The 16,905-nt window shown below is 32.2% G+C and overlaps 5 protein-coding genes across 7 annotated transcripts; 3 read left to right on the forward strand and 2 right to left on the reverse strand.

The window, feature by feature from the left end:
• The first annotated feature begins 810 nt into the window (after window positions 1-810).
• S2P (membrane-bound transcription factor site-2 protease) lies at window positions 811-2,891 on the forward strand. Its single transcript, XM_014351094.2, has 6 exons — window positions 811-940; window positions 1,044-1,325; window positions 1,383-1,733; window positions 1,833-1,991; window positions 2,069-2,320; window positions 2,452-2,891. The coding sequence occupies exons 1-6, from the start codon at window positions 866-868 to the stop codon at window positions 2,815-2,817; spliced, it is 1,485 nt and encodes a 494-aa protein (XP_014206580.2). The 5' UTR covers window positions 811-865; the 3' UTR covers window positions 2,818-2,891.
• Window positions 2,740-3,563, reverse strand: LOC106638070 (LYR motif-containing protein 2). The gene is made up of 3 exons (XM_014351096.2): window positions 3,362-3,563; window positions 3,146-3,286; window positions 2,740-3,072 (listed from the first exon to the last, which is right to left on the reverse strand). The coding sequence occupies exons 1-3, from the start codon at window positions 3,395-3,397 to the stop codon at window positions 2,995-2,997; spliced, it is 255 nt and encodes an 84-aa protein (XP_014206582.1). The 5' UTR covers window positions 3,398-3,563; the 3' UTR covers window positions 2,740-2,994.
• Window positions 3,564-5,114: 1,551 nt separating this feature from the next.
• LOC106638032 (zinc finger C4H2 domain-containing protein) lies at window positions 5,115-6,939 on the reverse strand. 2 transcript variants are annotated; one of them, XM_014351048.2, is made up of 5 exons: window positions 6,364-6,939; window positions 6,100-6,271; window positions 5,836-6,017; window positions 5,544-5,744; window positions 5,115-5,458 (listed from the first exon to the last, which is right to left on the reverse strand). In XM_014351048.2, the coding sequence occupies exons 1-5, from the start codon at window positions 6,417-6,419 to the stop codon at window positions 5,329-5,331; spliced, it is 741 nt and encodes a 246-aa protein (XP_014206534.2). In that variant the 5' UTR covers window positions 6,420-6,939; the 3' UTR covers window positions 5,115-5,328. The 2 variants fall into 2 exon arrangements, with proteins under 2 accessions (XP_014206534.2, XP_014206535.2); XM_014351049.2 differs by having other exon boundaries at window positions 5,839-6,017; window positions 6,364-6,937.
• A 1,904-nt stretch (window positions 6,940-8,843) lies between these two features.
• Window positions 8,844-14,126, forward strand: Snx3 (sorting nexin 3). Of its 2 annotated transcripts, XM_014351050.2 has the most exons (5): window positions 8,844-9,239; window positions 9,307-9,473; window positions 12,056-12,151; window positions 12,246-12,370; window positions 13,466-14,126. In XM_014351050.2, the coding sequence occupies exons 2-5, from the start codon at window positions 9,309-9,311 to the stop codon at window positions 13,569-13,571; spliced, it is 492 nt and encodes a 163-aa protein (XP_014206536.1). In that variant the 5' UTR covers window positions 8,844-9,239; window positions 9,307-9,308; the 3' UTR covers window positions 13,572-14,126. The 2 variants fall into 2 exon arrangements, with proteins under 2 accessions (XP_014206536.1, XP_089445642.1); XM_089589516.1 differs by having other exon boundaries at window positions 8,844-9,473.
• Window positions 14,127-14,369: 243 nt separating this feature from the next.
• LOC106638077 (ADP-ribosylation factor-like protein 13B) lies at window positions 14,370-16,762 on the forward strand. The gene is made up of 8 exons (XM_014351103.2): window positions 14,370-14,569; window positions 14,658-14,728; window positions 15,025-15,167; window positions 15,390-15,505; window positions 15,639-15,818; window positions 15,904-16,066; window positions 16,144-16,186; window positions 16,289-16,762. Exons 1-8 carry the CDS (start codon window positions 14,484-14,486, stop codon window positions 16,600-16,602), a joined length of 1,116 nt encoding a protein of 371 aa, XP_014206589.2. The 5' UTR covers window positions 14,370-14,483; the 3' UTR covers window positions 16,603-16,762.
• The last annotated feature ends 143 nt before the right edge of the window (window positions 16,763-16,905 follow it).

Here is a 16,905-nt window from a genome sequence, read left to right on the forward strand (position 1 = left end):
ATTGTAAAAAATGATGTTTACAAAGATTGGCCATAGCCTAGTATTCGTGAATCAAAGAAAAAAATGTTTTTCAATAAAATTTCATAAACCGAAATAAATGCTTATTTATCGATATCCTTATTATTTACCTAGATATGAGCGTTTAAAAAAAATACCAAATTTAAAGTAATGATACGGCTTTGTAGAGGTTTATAGTGATAGGGCAAACCGTTAAGAAAGTTTATTTAGTTAATAAATTAAGTTTTTTATCGCTGGCTAGAGCCTAGTAGATTAGAAGAAAAGAAAATACATTTATAAATTATAATGATTACAAATCATAGCTCATTTAGTGATATCTTTATTAATTACGGAGATACGAGGGTTCAAAGATAAGGGTATTTCTTTAGTTTAAAACGGTCTTCTTCATTACTACGAACGAATACAAAGTCATAACGTTTTTCTAAATTCAAAACTTTTAGCTTAAAAAAAAGCCAAAACTATAAACGCTCGTATCTCCGTAAATAGTGGAGATATCGCAAAATAAGTTATCAACTAAGGTCAGTAAAGTTTATAAAAAAATTTTTTTAAATTTGTATATACTTGAAAAAATAAAATTATCATTAGACAATTGAGTCTGTCATATTTGAATTTCCCGCAAGTTTGCCAGTCACATTTGAGAGCACTGGCTACAGGTAAGGTGCTGTAGGCTAAATACTGTATATGTTTATGTACAGTATAAAAGTTCTACGTAAGACATACATGCCGCTATTGAATTGTTTAAATAAAATCAAGTTTCAAGTTTTATTTGTATAATCTTTGAATGTGAAAAAAAAAAAAAAACTTAATGATCCATCAAAGTATAACAGTATAATGAGATTATACCAGAATGGAGATATTTTATGTACTGATAATAATTGGTTGTATTCACTTTGCATTCTTCTTTTTCAACACAATATTTGTGGTAAGAATAACTTGTACTTAAATTTTGGTGTGAAATTGTACGCTACAACGATAATATTTTTTTATCAATGATAACATAAATGAAATAAAATTTTTGTTTACAGACATGCATGCACTTACCATACCTGACTTTTTTAAAAAGGACAGGTTTAGAAATACAATTATTACGCATAAAATGGTTCACAACTGCCTTCAATCGTTGTTTAATGAAATGGGGGCTAAATCGCTCAAAGTTTTGGTCTTTATGGTTCAACGCCGGACTAGTCACAGCAGTTGTATCTATTCCTGTATCAATTATTGTTATTTTAAAAGCAACAAAAAGCAATCTTTGGCCAGTTAAATCTGAATTACCAAGTAAAACTGAAGGACAAGTCGTGGAATTGATAGTAAGCATAAGATTTAATAACAGCTGGAGTACATCAATTTTTATTTGACTGTAAAAGATTCCAGGCATTGATATTCCGTTCAATCAAATGGGCTATTATGTACTTTCACTGTTGTTCAGTAGTGTAACACATGAGTTGGGCCATGCAATGGCAGCAGTCAGAGATGATGTTCGTTTCTTTGGAATGGGAATGATAATATTTTTTATCGTGCCAATAGCCTTTGTAAATATAAATAACGAGCAGCTCAAGTCTTTACCGGCAAAAAATCAATTGAGAATACTTTGTGCTGGAGTCTGGCACAATATCGTACTGGCTGTTGTTGCCATCATATTTATGGGAGTTGTCAATTTCTGTTTCGCACCTTTTTTCAGAAGAGATTATGGTGTTTATGTCAAAGACATTTCAACAGTAATTTATTTAAAATATTGTACTTACAGCAATCTATTGACATTAACTAATAAGATCGTTGATTTACTTCATTTTTTATTTATTGTTTTTTTTTTTTAGAGTTCAAGTTTGTCAGGACCATCTGGACTTTTAGTTGGAGATGTAATCAACAAAATCAACGATTGCAATGTTAGAAATTCAACTAACTGGAGAACATGCATTTTGCAGGCAACTCAACTTTCAACTCCAGGGTACTGTGTCACAGATAAAATGGTCAAGGTATATTGGAAATAAATGAATAACAGATACTTAGAAATCATCTTAAACGTTTATAAACGAATTTTTAATCCTTTTAGGCAATAGATAAATCCACCCCTACACAAGACACGAATGGAATTTACGACTGCTGTGAACAGCCCAATAAAGATAAAGGTTATTTATGTTTTCAACACCTTGATGGTTTTGACCAAGCATCTAAATTTTCCAAGCACTTTTGTCTTCCCACCAGAACTATCGTTGAGAGTTCGCACAGTACATGTCAGAATACTGATCAGTGTCTTATAACAAATGACATATGCATTAAACCTACCTTGGATGATAGGACAAAGGTAGTTATCCGATAATAATTATACTACATTATAAGCAATTTTTAACAATTAATGAAAAAATCAGTGAAAAAATTCAAAATATGATCAAAAACTATAAATGTACCCCTAAATTTCTGATATCTTATTTTTAGATTGTTCGAATCCAAAGATATGGCCACAAGGATGTTTTATTTTTTGGTAGTCCATCAGAAATTTATTACTCGGTGGATTTATCTGACTGGATACCAAGGTTTTCATTTATAACACCATTTTTTCCAGAATCAATAATGTTACTCTGCAAATACGTTTCAGTATTTTCTTCAGGCCTTGCCATAATTAATGTTATACCATGTTTTTACTTCGACGGGCAATACATTGCTATACTTCTCATAGATACTTTGTTGAAAAATAAAATACACCAACAAAGTGTGAGGGCAATGATTTCTTTTGTGATAACATCTATTTTTACGCTGCTTTTAGCAATTAATTTATTTTATGTGTACATCAATAGACTTTAAAGCTCATGATCTTAAATTACAAGCTGTACAATTGTGAAATATTTTACAAAAGATTTAAATATGTTCGTACATAAATGCATCGATACTTCAGTTTCAAATTATGCAAAAACTTTGTTCTCATCAATTTACGAAGAAAATAATGAAATTATAATTTTTAGCATGCAAAATTCGTTTGTTTTACTGTGATCTGCCCAAGTTTTTCTGAAGTTCACGAAGAGATTTTTCACCATGGTCTAGCAAGGCTTTTAATTGTAACTGTAAAAATTTTACAAAGTTAATACGCAACGTGTTAATAAAAGTAATAGTATCAAAATTTCAATGTACTTACATCATCGGTGACATTTTTGTAAGTTCTGAAATCTGATCTAGCCCAGTTTCTCATGTACTCTTGATCAGCTTCATCAGGAATCAACTTTATGGTCTTTAAAATTTTTTTATACAACTTCAAAACTTGCCTACTATTCATAAACTGTAATTCGTAAAAACATGAATATAATAAAAAATAAGTAGTGATTTTTACCTACAATAAAAACAATTTTTTAACCTGTTTCAAGCTCATCGGTGGAGGACCTGGTTTCATCGTACTAATAAGTACTTTAACTGCAATCTTTGATTTTTAATTTTCTTATTTCTATTTTGATTTCATACTAACATAAATTGTATTATTTGCAACGTTACTCGTAGTTTCTGATGTGCAGAAAAATAAACAGAATTTCACGTTAACATTTGTATGAAAATTCGTCATGTAAAGTCATGCACATCCAGCATAATTCTTATTTTCAGAGCTGTAGTACCAAATGATCAAATACAAAACAAATGTAGTGTAAATAATTTATGAATATCTAGTTTACTTTTTTCAAGTATAAAACTTTAATTACCTTTACTGAGAACATGTGAGGATTATCAAAAGAAAAAAGTTAATGACATTCAAGTCCTCAATAGTATGATGTGCAAGGTTAACTTTATTAACAAGGAGAAAGTTAACTACTCTGTTTAGCAGACGAACTTTGGTTCAACACTGGCAAAAGTAACGATTCAATTTTAAGGTTAAAACGTAAAAATTCGATTGGAATATTAAAAATGCAACACCAATCGGTGATTGTTTCTCTTTTAGCTTTAGATCGATTTAGTCCGTAGTTTTCAAGATACTTATTAGTACAATTTTAGCCAAAGGTTATACAGAGGCATTGATGGCATACTTGAGAGCAAATAAATTCAAAAATACTATTTGGAAAAATTAAAAAACTAAGGTGAAAAATAATAATTAAACATGCTGATTGAAAAAAAAGATTTACTTTCTAGGATGGATAAATATTAGTACAACTTGTTGCTTAAAAGCTGAATCATTTAATTTTTTTGAGGAAAAAATATAAAATGGAAAGTTTTTTAATCACTCGCGAAGCACGTTCACGGTAAAACCTTCTCGTTAAAAAAATTTTATTTGCTGTATGGATGAATTGAGAAATTTTAAAATAAACAAATCCCATTTTAAGATTTCCTTTATTATAATAAACATTTTAAGTAACTATTTTATAGTTTATATATTGTTTGTACACTGTTTTAAAAAAAGCATTAAAGTCTTTTACACTCAGTTACTATACAAATAAATGTATTATTTGTAGTATTTTTGACAATAGAACAATTAACAGAGATCGTTGAGCATACATACATACTTATATTCCATATTCATAAACCAAGTATTGTTTAAACATTACTATAAAAAAAAAAAAATGACTTACTTCTATGAATTCAGCTTTTACTTTAACCTAATAAAATCGGTACTATATAAACCAATAGCAAAAACGGACTCAAATCCATAGCAACATGTTTTTAATCTCGATTTATTTTTTCTATTAAAATACAGCTGGTTTGATTACAATTTGCCAGCAAATAAAGACAAATAGTTTTTGTCTACTTATCGGAAGGAGTGTTATTAATAATTTGTTTACTGTTATATCCTATACCTAACCAAGTAAATGCGTTACCATCTTTTTGTACAGTTCTACTGATTCAAATGATAGCTTTTGAAAAAATTACTGCAGGAAGGTTACAGGACACAAAAGATCTTGTCACAACACAACGGTTTCTGTGTTCCGCTTATAAAATAGTACGGCACGCGCTTGGGCGGTGAAGTAAATAATGACCCTGATCACATTTGTATTGTAGCCCGAGTGCGATCCGTGCATTTTTTACAGTCACTTGTTATGTGTTCACTAATTTTTTATTTATTTTGACTTTTAGAAGATGCTATTTCCCCCAGGTAGTGGAGGTAAGATCATTACTTTAAGTTGAGGTGGGCCAAAACAGTTTTTTCGCTTTGGAACTTTCCTATATACGTCAGTCAGTTCAAGAAAGGTTTAGCGACCATATAGTACTAGTAAAATAAGTAGTAAAATATTAATTACTAATTTGTCAAACGCTTAATTTAAAATACAGTCTCTTATTTAGTAAAAAGTAGTTTTAATACTTATATGCTTGGATGTACGATGTTAATAAATTAATAGTCTAGACTTAGTCTTTCTTTTTTGGTTTTTTTGGATTACGAGATCTAGACTTTGCCTTACACAGTGGACAAATGGGTGCATTTCTGTGGATTTGCTGATGACAAGAGAGACATGATTTCATTGGTGGTGGTTGTTGTCTGAAAACAACCAATATAAGTTACCAAACAGTTTTAATTTTATAAACTGCTTCAATTTTACTAGGTTGTGAAAAGATGGGCATACCTGAATGTTGGGGCAGGTGGTCCAGGTGCCGGAGGAAGTGGTCTGGGTTCGGCTTTACTGGGTCCTTGTAAGGGCTGAGGTGCTAAAAAGGCGTTAGTGGCAGGATGTCCACCATGAGAGTGCATATTTAAAGGAGTGAGTAAATCCTCTCCTCTGACATCTACTCGCCACTCGTTCTTTTGTACTGGTCGTTCAAAATAGCTAAAAGTATTTAATACATAAAGCGAGTCAAAAAAATTTGTCCAACATTTTATGATAATAGAATTAAAGATAAAATTGAACATTTAATAACTACTCTGGAGTGATATCTGAATCTATTTCGTAGAGTTCTGGCAGTCTTTCGAGACCCAAGTAGTCCCTTCTCAGTCGATCAATATCGTGTTTCAAAGGTTGATAGTCATTGTTGTGGATTATTTTCGCAGCATCCCTAGCTCTGTTTCTGGCTTCCTCGGCATGCTTTATCACAGATTCCATCTAAATCGAGGATTGAGATGAAAAGTTAAAAATGTAGAATTTTATTTTTTTTTAACATAAAAAAAATACATTAAAAACATACAGCATTGATATCAGCATGAATTTGTCTAAGTTCTTCAACGTGAGCCATTTTTTCTTGCATCAAGAGATCCATCTCTTGTTTGTACTCCATGAGACACTTTTCCTCTTGCTCCGTCAATTCAACCTCTTGGAAAATCCTCTGCTTAATTTTATCCAACTGAATGGTTTTCGATCTAATAAATAAAAAAACTCATGCCGTCACTTTTCCTTCGAACGTGAGTGCATTGAAATGACAAAATTAAATATTAATTTCACAAGCGATTACCTGACATCCTTTAGGGCCTCGAGCTTTGCAAAGAGAATATTTTCGGGGGTTGCCATGTTCCTTTGAAAAATTTCACCGTGATTTCGCGTCGATAAGTAATCAAGCAGACCGCTATACGGTAGCGTAAAACTTCAGTAACCGACAAGCACCACAGCTACAATCAGCTTATTGCACTGCACACTGAAAGGGTACTGTCTCGGAGGTATATCGGGTAGCAGCTTGTCTCCTCTCTGCATACAAGGCTCCGGTACATTATTGGTACACTCTTTTTATTCGTGTGTCTCCGGCAGCTTACGTTCCTGCGTTTTAACTCTCGTGTGCATCATCCTTACGGCTCTATATCTAAAACGCGTAACTTTGTACCTTCTACGATTAATCTTTTAGCTTGCAACTACTTTTATCCAAAAATACTCGTCTTTCTACTCCGTTAAAGTCATGTCTCCGAGTGTATATAGATTTTAACTCTACACAACATGACATACACGAAATACGAATGCATCATTTGTACGTGTGCACGTATACGTACGTGTGTGTGTATGATGCGCAGCTTGAGCAGGCAGCGTCATTGGTATAGGAGTAAGGATTACTTGGTGCAGGATTGACAACGTTTAAGCTTGGAAAGAAAAAAAGGGGGCTTGACTTGAGGAGCTTTAATCTTCAATGGTTTAATGGTAGGGGGGGGGGGGGGGACTGAGGAAAGCAGATGTTTGTGGATTTGGTTGGTAGAATTTTTCAACACGGATGAGAGCCTGTGTTAAAGAAAAGTTGTACTAACCAACCCACGAATATATTATGCGCTCACTCCATCATAGAAAATTTATCAACTCGTCGATCTCAACAAAACAACAATGATATACGCTTCCAAACAATTACCAAATAAATTTTAAGACAACTAGACTCTGGTCAATCAAAGTAAAATCTATTGTTTCTACTTTAGATTTTGCAGCACTTCTAGAAAATGAATAAACGTAGAATAAAAAAATTGTAACAACAACTGTTAGTTGACAAAACTAGCCGACTCTAATCGCTCTAAGCTATAAAAATTTGTTTTTCCCAGCCTGGTACATAAGACTATTCGGGTCTGATGTGGGTTCTATAGACTTGATGGAGACTTCGATTTACGCAAGCTTATTCAGGGGCCAAATTACTTACAATGTGCGATGTATCGAAAAATCGACGTAATAATATGATGTAAACATTTCCTCCTCAACATTGACTCCATTGCAAATGATGGATGTCTCCAAACCACATGACTTTGAGTGATATCTCATATCGTAATGGGATCACCCCCAGTTCACGCTGCGCATTCGTGCAATAGTGTGCGTAAATTAAAGTCCTTTGGTGTTTCCACATTGATTCGTAGAGCCGTACGCGTGGATCATGCGGCAATTTTTAAGTATACCTGTATATAAGGCGCACAAAATTCAAAATTTTTTAAAACGTGCTACTTATTTGACACAAATGATTTGTCGAAATGACAAAAAATTTGTATCTTTATAATTTAAAAGATTTGGGACGTTTAAGTTGGTAGGTTTGCTAGTTTCAAACAAATTAAAAAATAAAATTTCTTTAGTTTTTATGAGTTAGTAATATCTATTAAAAAAATTACATAAGGCTATAAATAAATTGTCAACCAACTGGGATAATATTACAAATATTTTAAAGGCGTCAAACTTATGTCGTAGATAATTTCTTACAAATTCATTATAAAAAATTCTTTTCTCGGAAAAGTTTTTTCAAAACTAAATCTGTTTAATAACCTGATGACTCTCCTAACAAACGATAAGTACATTAGATGTATTTTTTAACAACGTAAATTTTACAAAGTCCTTTACACAAATGTGTATCTCTTTACTTTTTTTAATCATATAATGTACTGAGAAAAAAAAAAATAAGTCGGAAAAACTGAAAAAAAAAAAATCCACATTTTAGTACTTTTAGAACCACGTGACGGATAACTTGTAGTGAAACTTGCCGCATAAATTTCCTTGGGCATATCCCTTTACTTGTTGTTAGGCACTCGATTAAAAAAAGAAAAAAGAAAAAAAAGTAACTAAGTATGTAGCAGGACTATAGCAGGAGCCTAGTAAAGTGACGAAATGCGCGCGCGCACGTATGTATAATCAACGGATACTCTGGGAATAGTTCGAAAAAGCAGATATCTCCGCTAGAGCAATGTACGTAATTGATGTAAATAAAAATAACGCAATAATACGACAAAAGGTTAACAAAGCCGGGAGAAACATGTATATAATATGCAGACACGGATACGTAAAACAGAGGTAGAGCCTATCGTAGAGTGGACACCACGAGCAAGAGCCAATCCTGATCCCGCTGTCATCGAGAAAGTCTGTGGGCTATAAATGCGTGTGACCATAGGTATAAGTACACAAAAGTTATGAGTGAGTGAAAGAGAGAGAAAATAAGAGGGAGAACCGGATTCCTCTAGAGCCACAGCGAGCCGGGACCGTAAAGTCGTCTCGTCCTCTCTTCCAACCAATACTTACATTATATCATACGAATAAATACAGACACACACATAGAGACGCTCAACTGCTGGTAGTTAGGTAAACTGGCAGCTGTAGTTTTTCTTGGCAGTGTGCGGCTCGGTAGGTACCTACCTAGTATATGCGCACACTCTCACTTCTCGCTTGCAAAAGCAGAGTTGCAGTTGCGATTTTCGTGTGTGCGCGCGTTAACGTGTTGGTGTCATCTTGATTAGCAGCGGCATCAATACAGCGACGAGGTCGCGAAATTCCGAGTTATCTATCGTCGCTGTAGATGAAAAGTATAACGGGAGAGACACAAGTTGTACGGAGATAAGCGTGCACACGCGCATATAGGAAAGATAGTCGGAGGAGAAGAGTGTACAGAAAGTAGGTGGATCGGGCAGTAGCAGACGGGGTGCGCGCGGCGGATACTGACACTTGTCAAAATTCGCAGTTATGGCAGACACGACGGTAGACGCGACGCGCCGCCTCAACGTCAAAAAGCAGACCCTCGACGACGCCTATGCAGCCCCGGCGAACTTTCTCGAGATCGATGTCATTAATCCAATCACCCATGGCCTTGGCAAGAAACGCTACACCGACTACGAAGTTCGGATGCGCGTGAGTGATCACATACACCAGCATCATCATCATTATCATCATCATCTTTATCATATATCTATTCCGACCAGTGGTCTTCACATCCCCGATGCCCTCATATTAATCTCTTGCACAACTTGCACATCGTATAAGTACCACTCCACTATCGTTATCAATATTATTTTTCGTTCTTGTCATTGTTTATACGCAATTAGGTATTCAACCATTGCTCGATCTTCATTTTACGTGTGCGCACGCGATCGTGGTGCTTCTTTACAAATATTAGAACGTGTGCCTCTAGTGGATCCTTGTTTTTATTATTATGGCAAAAATCCTTGATAAAAAATAATCCGATGCTCGAGTATGTCTGTTTCGGAGCATATGTAACACACCCCTCGGCGATAGTAAGTTAGTAGTCCCAAGTGCCAGCGCAACCGGACAACCTGATTATCTGTATCTGGATAAAACATTCCTCGCTCTCGATTTATGCATCGCTCCCAGTTTTTAAATACGATGAAACGTCTTTAATCTTTGATTGCTCATTTTCTTAAAAATACGCAAAATTGGCAAAACAAATGTGTTGAATTCAACCTATAAGCTATACATAAATATTATTTACATAAACATCGCACCCTCTTGGTTTTGTGTACCTACAGCAAGTGTGTGTGTGCGCGCGCGCGCGCCTTTATGTGTCACGTATGCTAGAGTGCAAGTGCAATACGCCCAAATGTCGGTATATATTTTGACTTCTTTTTATTACTTCTACGAGTGCTTTTCCTGTTTATCCAATTGCATATCAAAACCAAGGATTACTCACTCAAGTACTAAAATCGCCCAACATTAATGAATACGAGTAAATTACAATAACTTTACCAATGGAACTGTGAAACTCAGAAATAATTATTGCACGTAACGAATTTAAAGAGTTGCTCAAACATTGTATTATAGTTACCGCTGGTATTTGTCATCGCCGCTCATTACTGCTTTGAAACTTTGAAAAATAACATAGACCTGCACAAAAAATGGATTAAAAATTTTTTTGTTTCTTATTTAACGATAGTGCCTGAATATCATACAATATTACTAGATATCATGAAAGTAATCAGACAAACAGTTTATTACTTTAGTAATTGAGTTTTTCTGAACTCTTAGCTGATCAGTGTAGTTTTACATGTGCTTTCGAATAGTTAGCTTAGAATTCAGTAAAACTCAATTAACGCGTTTGAAAGCATGCATTTGTTTACTTCAATAATTAAAAGTTTTAGTTATTCGTGGTCTTTTGTAATTTCAAAACTTTTTGCCATCTTCGAAAACGAAACAGTAAACATTTGAATTGATTAAAAAAAAATTGTGTTTACCTTGTCAGGCAATTTAAGGTTTTATACTTAAAAAAATCCAGTATAAACTTGTAATTGTACAAAAAAGATTTGTATCCTGTTTACTGAATGATTTCCTCTTAGTCATACGCTTCACACGTGATCTCGTTGCCAGACATACCTTAAATATATCTAATCATGAGTTATTTCAAGTATAGGGACAAAAGTGCCAAAAACTCGCCTTTCAATATTTTTCATTGAAATACATCAACCTGACTTGATGGAGTGATTAAGTGACGAAATTCAGATCTAGTGCCAAAAATTACTTTGTAAAACATGTTTATAGAGAGAGAAAAAAAAATAAAAAAAAATAATGCATGTCCGCATGTAAGCAACCTTATAAGTTGACTATTTCGACATTGAGGTAATAAAATAAAGTTATCTCATTTGTCTATCTTTGGATAAATTTCGATAAGTCTTGAAGCAGAAGCTCATAGGACTATGATGAAATATCATACAACTGAAAATTTTATATATATTACTAAATTTTGCATATTATATGTAAGAATTTCAAAAAATTTACGTATTCTTCTAGGTAAAATAGTTGTATTCCACGTACAAAATTTTTTTATAAGATATGAATACATTGGACTACACACTAAAAGTAAAATTTTGAACAAAACTTTTTTTATTTCTAATTGGACTGATTTTTAACATCCCGAACGCCGGTTGTAGATATTCTGCTTATCGCTCAAGTACATACGGTATCATGCCGAGTGCAACTTTAGCATTTTGCTCGTATTTCATTCTTAATTTGAAATTATGACAACTACACCTATGTACCGGTCATATTTTGCTTGGACAGCAATTGACTCCGGGTTACTGTTTGTCAAACCCTATTTGCTTTATTTCAGTAAAAATCGTTTAAAACTAGAATGCAAGAATACGTATAAAAGTAAGGAGTTTATCAGTAGCCTTGCATATAATTTGTGAAATGTATTATATTTTTATTATTTTTATTTTCATCTTAACTTGATTAGGATGATGTATATCATACATACTTTCAACAATCTCCTATTTTTTGTTGAATAATTATTTTATTACTGTTGTCCTTGTCATTATTTTCATGTACATATCTACTATTTTATTTTATTGTTTTACTCAGTCGTATCAAACGACGTTTTTTTGCTAAGTTCGTCTCTTACAATCGAATAATTTAATAAATACAAAAAAATGCTACAATGAATGCTACTTACAAATTTTAATTATGTTATCATCTAATTTTAGACTAATTTACCAGTCTTCAAAGTAAAAGACTCCAGCGTGCGAAGACGATATAGTGATTTTGAGTGGTTAAGAAATGAACTCGAGAGAGACAGTAAGGTATTTATATGTCCATAATTTCTCACTATTGTAAAAAGAGTTGAACAGTAATTAGATAATGTGCATTAATTGAATCGGTGTCATTTCATTGCAGATTGTAGTGCCTCCACTGCCAGGCAAAGCTTGGAAAAGACAAATGCCTTTCAGAGGTGACGATGGAATATTCGAAGAAGACTTTATTGAAGATAGAAGAAAAGGCTTGGAAGTGTTCGTGAATAAGTAAGTGTGCGAATCCTATTGTGCATTTGGTCGTAACTAATTTATCGTGCATTGAGAATTTACAAAAATAACTGCAAACATCATTTCTGAACATTAATAATTACTTGTCAGTTGACGTTTCACGTCAATTGGTTAGAAGACATAAAATTTCAATACATAATAATTTTGGAGTCATTGGTAGGCAAAAACATTATTGGAATGTTTTTTATCATTTGTTATTTAATATCTAATTCGAGTATAATATGAATGTTAATTTTTTTATTACATTAATATTTTCGTACAACTGCATATGCATGAGTCTTTATGAACAGATAAAAGTTAAGTTACTTTTTCAAGTACGTCAGCAAAGTTATAGAAAAAAATTCTCATTTTGAATTTTTGTAACCATTGCACGTTGTCATGTCAAAAATATTACATTGAAGTGTGCCTAAATGTTTAAAAATTAGTTAACACTAAATAACCTGAAATTTAATACTGTTGAACTCGAGTAGAGCTGATTAACAAAATGAATTAGATTATTTCTTAAAAGACTGATGTTCACATCACTAGTCTTTTTATCAGTTGTGTTGGTGGATCAAATAGATAACGTAGTTTATTATTTTACAGGTAAAACAATATTTTTTCAATTTGCTAAAAAAAATGAAATAATACATATTTACAGAATGAAAATTTTCAAGAGTGATTTTGTATTATATTACATCATGATTTTGTATTACACATAATTTATTTCTCCTTTAAAATGAAAAATTTGAAAAAATCTATTTGATTAAACACAATTAAACTATATGACACATACGTTATCATGTATTTTTTTTTTTTTTTTATATTATCATTGTTACTTTAGCTTATAAAGCAGAAAATATAAATTAACTAAGAAAATTTAACATATTTGTAGGCAATTAAATAACTTGATAAAATATGATAGCTAGTTTTTGTACTACACCACTTAAAAATGTGTCGTATTGTTTATTAATTAAATAATAAAAATAATCAAGAATCAAAATAAGAAATGCTGTTCAGCTAAATATTCATCTCACGTAAACATTTTTTTTTGGTATTTTACAAATGTCTAAATTTTTTTACTTTTATTTACAGAATCGCAGGACACCCGCTGGCGCAAAACGAACGGTGTTTACACATGTTTTTGCAAGAAGTCTGTATAGATAAAAATTATGTGCCTGGAAAAATAAGGAACACATAGATTGTGTGAAAATACTTTAGACTATAAGAGCGTGAGAATTCGTTTATGATATACTATAATGTTTGTATTTTAATTAATTTTCACGAAACATGATTAGAAGTCTCTCTACATAATACATATAAATATTTCTTACTAAATATCTGAGGTACGTTCATTCTTGATTAGGAAAATTTGATTCAACAAATTTTCACATCTTGCATTATCATTCATACATTTGCAACGTTATCAGTAATATTTTCAAGCATAATGTACATTATAAAGTGTAATTATAACGTCATACGAACAAAGAATTGATTTGAAAGTTGTAAAAGTACCTAAATCATACATGAGCAGATACTTGCTGCACGTGTACAAACGCTTCATCGATTTCAATTGGATCAATTTATACTTACTGCAGGATATTAGAAAATTTAGAAAAAGAATAAAGATGAGGTGTTTTTTACACACTTTGTTTAATCGAAATGTATGAGATTTATTGTATAAGCAAACTATTTTAAATATGTTATGTATTACACGATTTGGACCATGAGAAATATAATTTAAAATTCGCGTTTAGTCGAGTTTTTTCATTACAATAATCTTATCTTCACTTTTCGTCACATATATTTTTTATTTAACACCGTGCATGTAGCAAGCATAATTCTTAAATCCATTTTAATTTTCCATCCATTGAAAAATACCCACTTTTTTCAATTAGATTACTACCCTACGTTACTGTAATTTCTACTTTACCGTTAGAGGTAACAACAGTTTGGAAATAATTTCAAATTAAAACATATTTCGATCAATATTTGACGCTTACATAGCAATCGTTTGTTTGCCTTAGCAGCAGTTAGTGCTATGAGAGTAGTGTTTTCGATAACAATAATCCAAACTGTTTCTGACAAATGAGTCTACTTTTATGTATAAAATATGACCAGTTGTTGCATACTAGATCGTACACTTCATTTTCTGAGACGTGTCTGGAGCAGAATATCACGTCGGAAGAAACCGAAAACGTACGTACGATTGAAAATATTTAACTTAAACATTAATGAAACATATTTATGATGAATACAATAAGATTCATTACTTTAATCATAATAGGTCTATAGTGATATTGGTGGCTGGTCTTGATAACTCTGGGAAAAGTGCCATAGTTAATTATCTTTTCAACAGTGAGTCATTTTTCTAATATTCGACGATTTAAGGAAAAAAAGAAAGAGTAGTAAAAATCTTATCGAGTTCTTATCGTTTCATTTTTTGCCTTTTCAATAAATTTTTCAATTAAGCGAGAAATAAAAATTTAGCTTTTGCATCATCATTATTGTAAAATTGCTGAAAAATTACATGTAAAGGTCATTTGCAATAGTTTTTTTTTCTAAAAAAAAAAAAAACCTTCTTATGACGAATTTTTTAACAGTATTTGATCAGAATCAATTATTGAGAGAGAAAAATTAATCTTTTATTATAGAAAGCCTAATAACCAAAGAAAATGTTGTTCCAACTATTGGATTTCGTACAGTTATCTTCAACTACAAGTCATGTTCTATTCGATTGTACGACGTAGGAGGTGGACCTCAAATTCGTGCACTTTGGCCAAAATATTATGATGATGTAAGTTGTGATTAATCATACATAATTTAAATATATTACGTAAAGTCTAAATCATCGTGCAAAACTGGAGAACAATATCATCAGAAATGATGATCCATACTAAACGAATAAGTTAATTTATTTACATAATAGGTGTTAATAATTTACGTGATAATTATTTATGTAGAGCCACAGGTGCGTACACAAAAATATTTGATATTTATTGATAAATTGGTGTTTAAGGTGCATGGTGTCATATACGTAGTTGATAGCAATGACACAGAGCGGTTACTGGAAAGCGCAGAGATTTTTCGGGAACTTGTTTGCCATGAACTGATTTCTCAAAAGCCCGTTCTTTTGTAAGCAAGAAGATTTAGTATAAATTTAAATTAAAAAATTTCTTTATTAGATACATTGAGTACTAGAAAAATCTTTGCATACATTATTATTGCTATTGTGCAAATTATGATTACTGTTATTTATATATTTCAGTTTAGGTAATAAACAAGATTTAAACGGCTGTTCAGACGAGCTTGAACTTATTCAACACATGAACATTGAACATATTGTTAACTTTGTTAAATGTTACACCAGAGTTGAAATTTGTTCGTGTTATCCAGATAAAAGAAGACGAAAATACAATTTAAATGACAATATCAATGTAGGATTCAGGTAAACTATAAACAAGTAATTAAAGAGGATACCTATAAGAAGAATAATGAAGTGAGTGTTGTTATTTACGAATCTGAGTTTATAGGTGGTTGATAGAAACAATATGTAAGCATTACGACGAAATTAGGGAAGTGATGTATGAACAAAGTACGAGGAGAAAGAAACGTCGACGGTCCTTCAGCTTAAAGTCGTGGACAGCTTCAAAAATTGATAATCCTTACAGTTATTCCGATACTGATTCTGAAACGGTATAACAAACAGTAATACTTGGGAAAAGTACATTTAAAACTGCTATACATAATTTTTTTTTTTTTCAATTTTTTAGTACATGAAACCAATAATTCCCAAAGATCTTACTCCTAAAAAACGTAAGGATTAACCTTTGTTGTTTTTTTAAATTTAATTTTCATCGACCGAGATTCAAAAATCTGATGGATTTTTTGAAATGAATTAATAATTTGACTTTGTAGGAAAAAGGAAAAAATCTTCGAAAAGCATTTTCTCAATCAGGAATAACAAAACTGCACCCATGGCCATTGATGATTCATCTCATAAAACACCGACAGCTGAAACCATGAGAGAGCTGATTGGAGGTATTGGAAGCGGAGACGTTACATGGAGTAATGTGGTCGAAGCAAACGCTGAAAGTGAAAATCGACGACCATGGCGCTACTGGAAAAAAAGGCCAAATACCGCTCCAGCTGAAATGAAGCCTTTTGCGACAAAGTCAACTCTTGACGTTGAAAAGCCAACAAGCAAAACCACCAACAAAGAAATTGCATGAACGCGTTGACAATCCACACGTTTACGCAAAAAAAAACGCGAAACTTAATTATACGTTTATATAATTGTAAATAAACATTTTGTACTTTTTTTCTATTTATATCATACATGGTTATCCATTTTTTCATTGGATGCACCAAGCAGACAACTTATAAGACATTGGTGGATGTGAGAAGAATAATTTTTCATGTTATATGTATTTAAGAATATATACAATCCAGTGTAAGCATAAGGTATATTTTCATGCAGAATACCTACCTACATAAAACACAAAATCACAGAGATTTATTTTTTGATACAGTAC

Source organism: Copidosoma floridanum, unplaced genomic scaffold (genome assembly GCF_036245765.1).
Source record: "Copidosoma floridanum isolate Cflo_tuat_1 unplaced genomic scaffold, Cflo_Japanese_pri ptg000009l, whole genome shotgun sequence".
NCBI lineage: Eukaryota > Metazoa > Arthropoda > Insecta > Hymenoptera > Encyrtidae > Copidosoma > Copidosoma floridanum.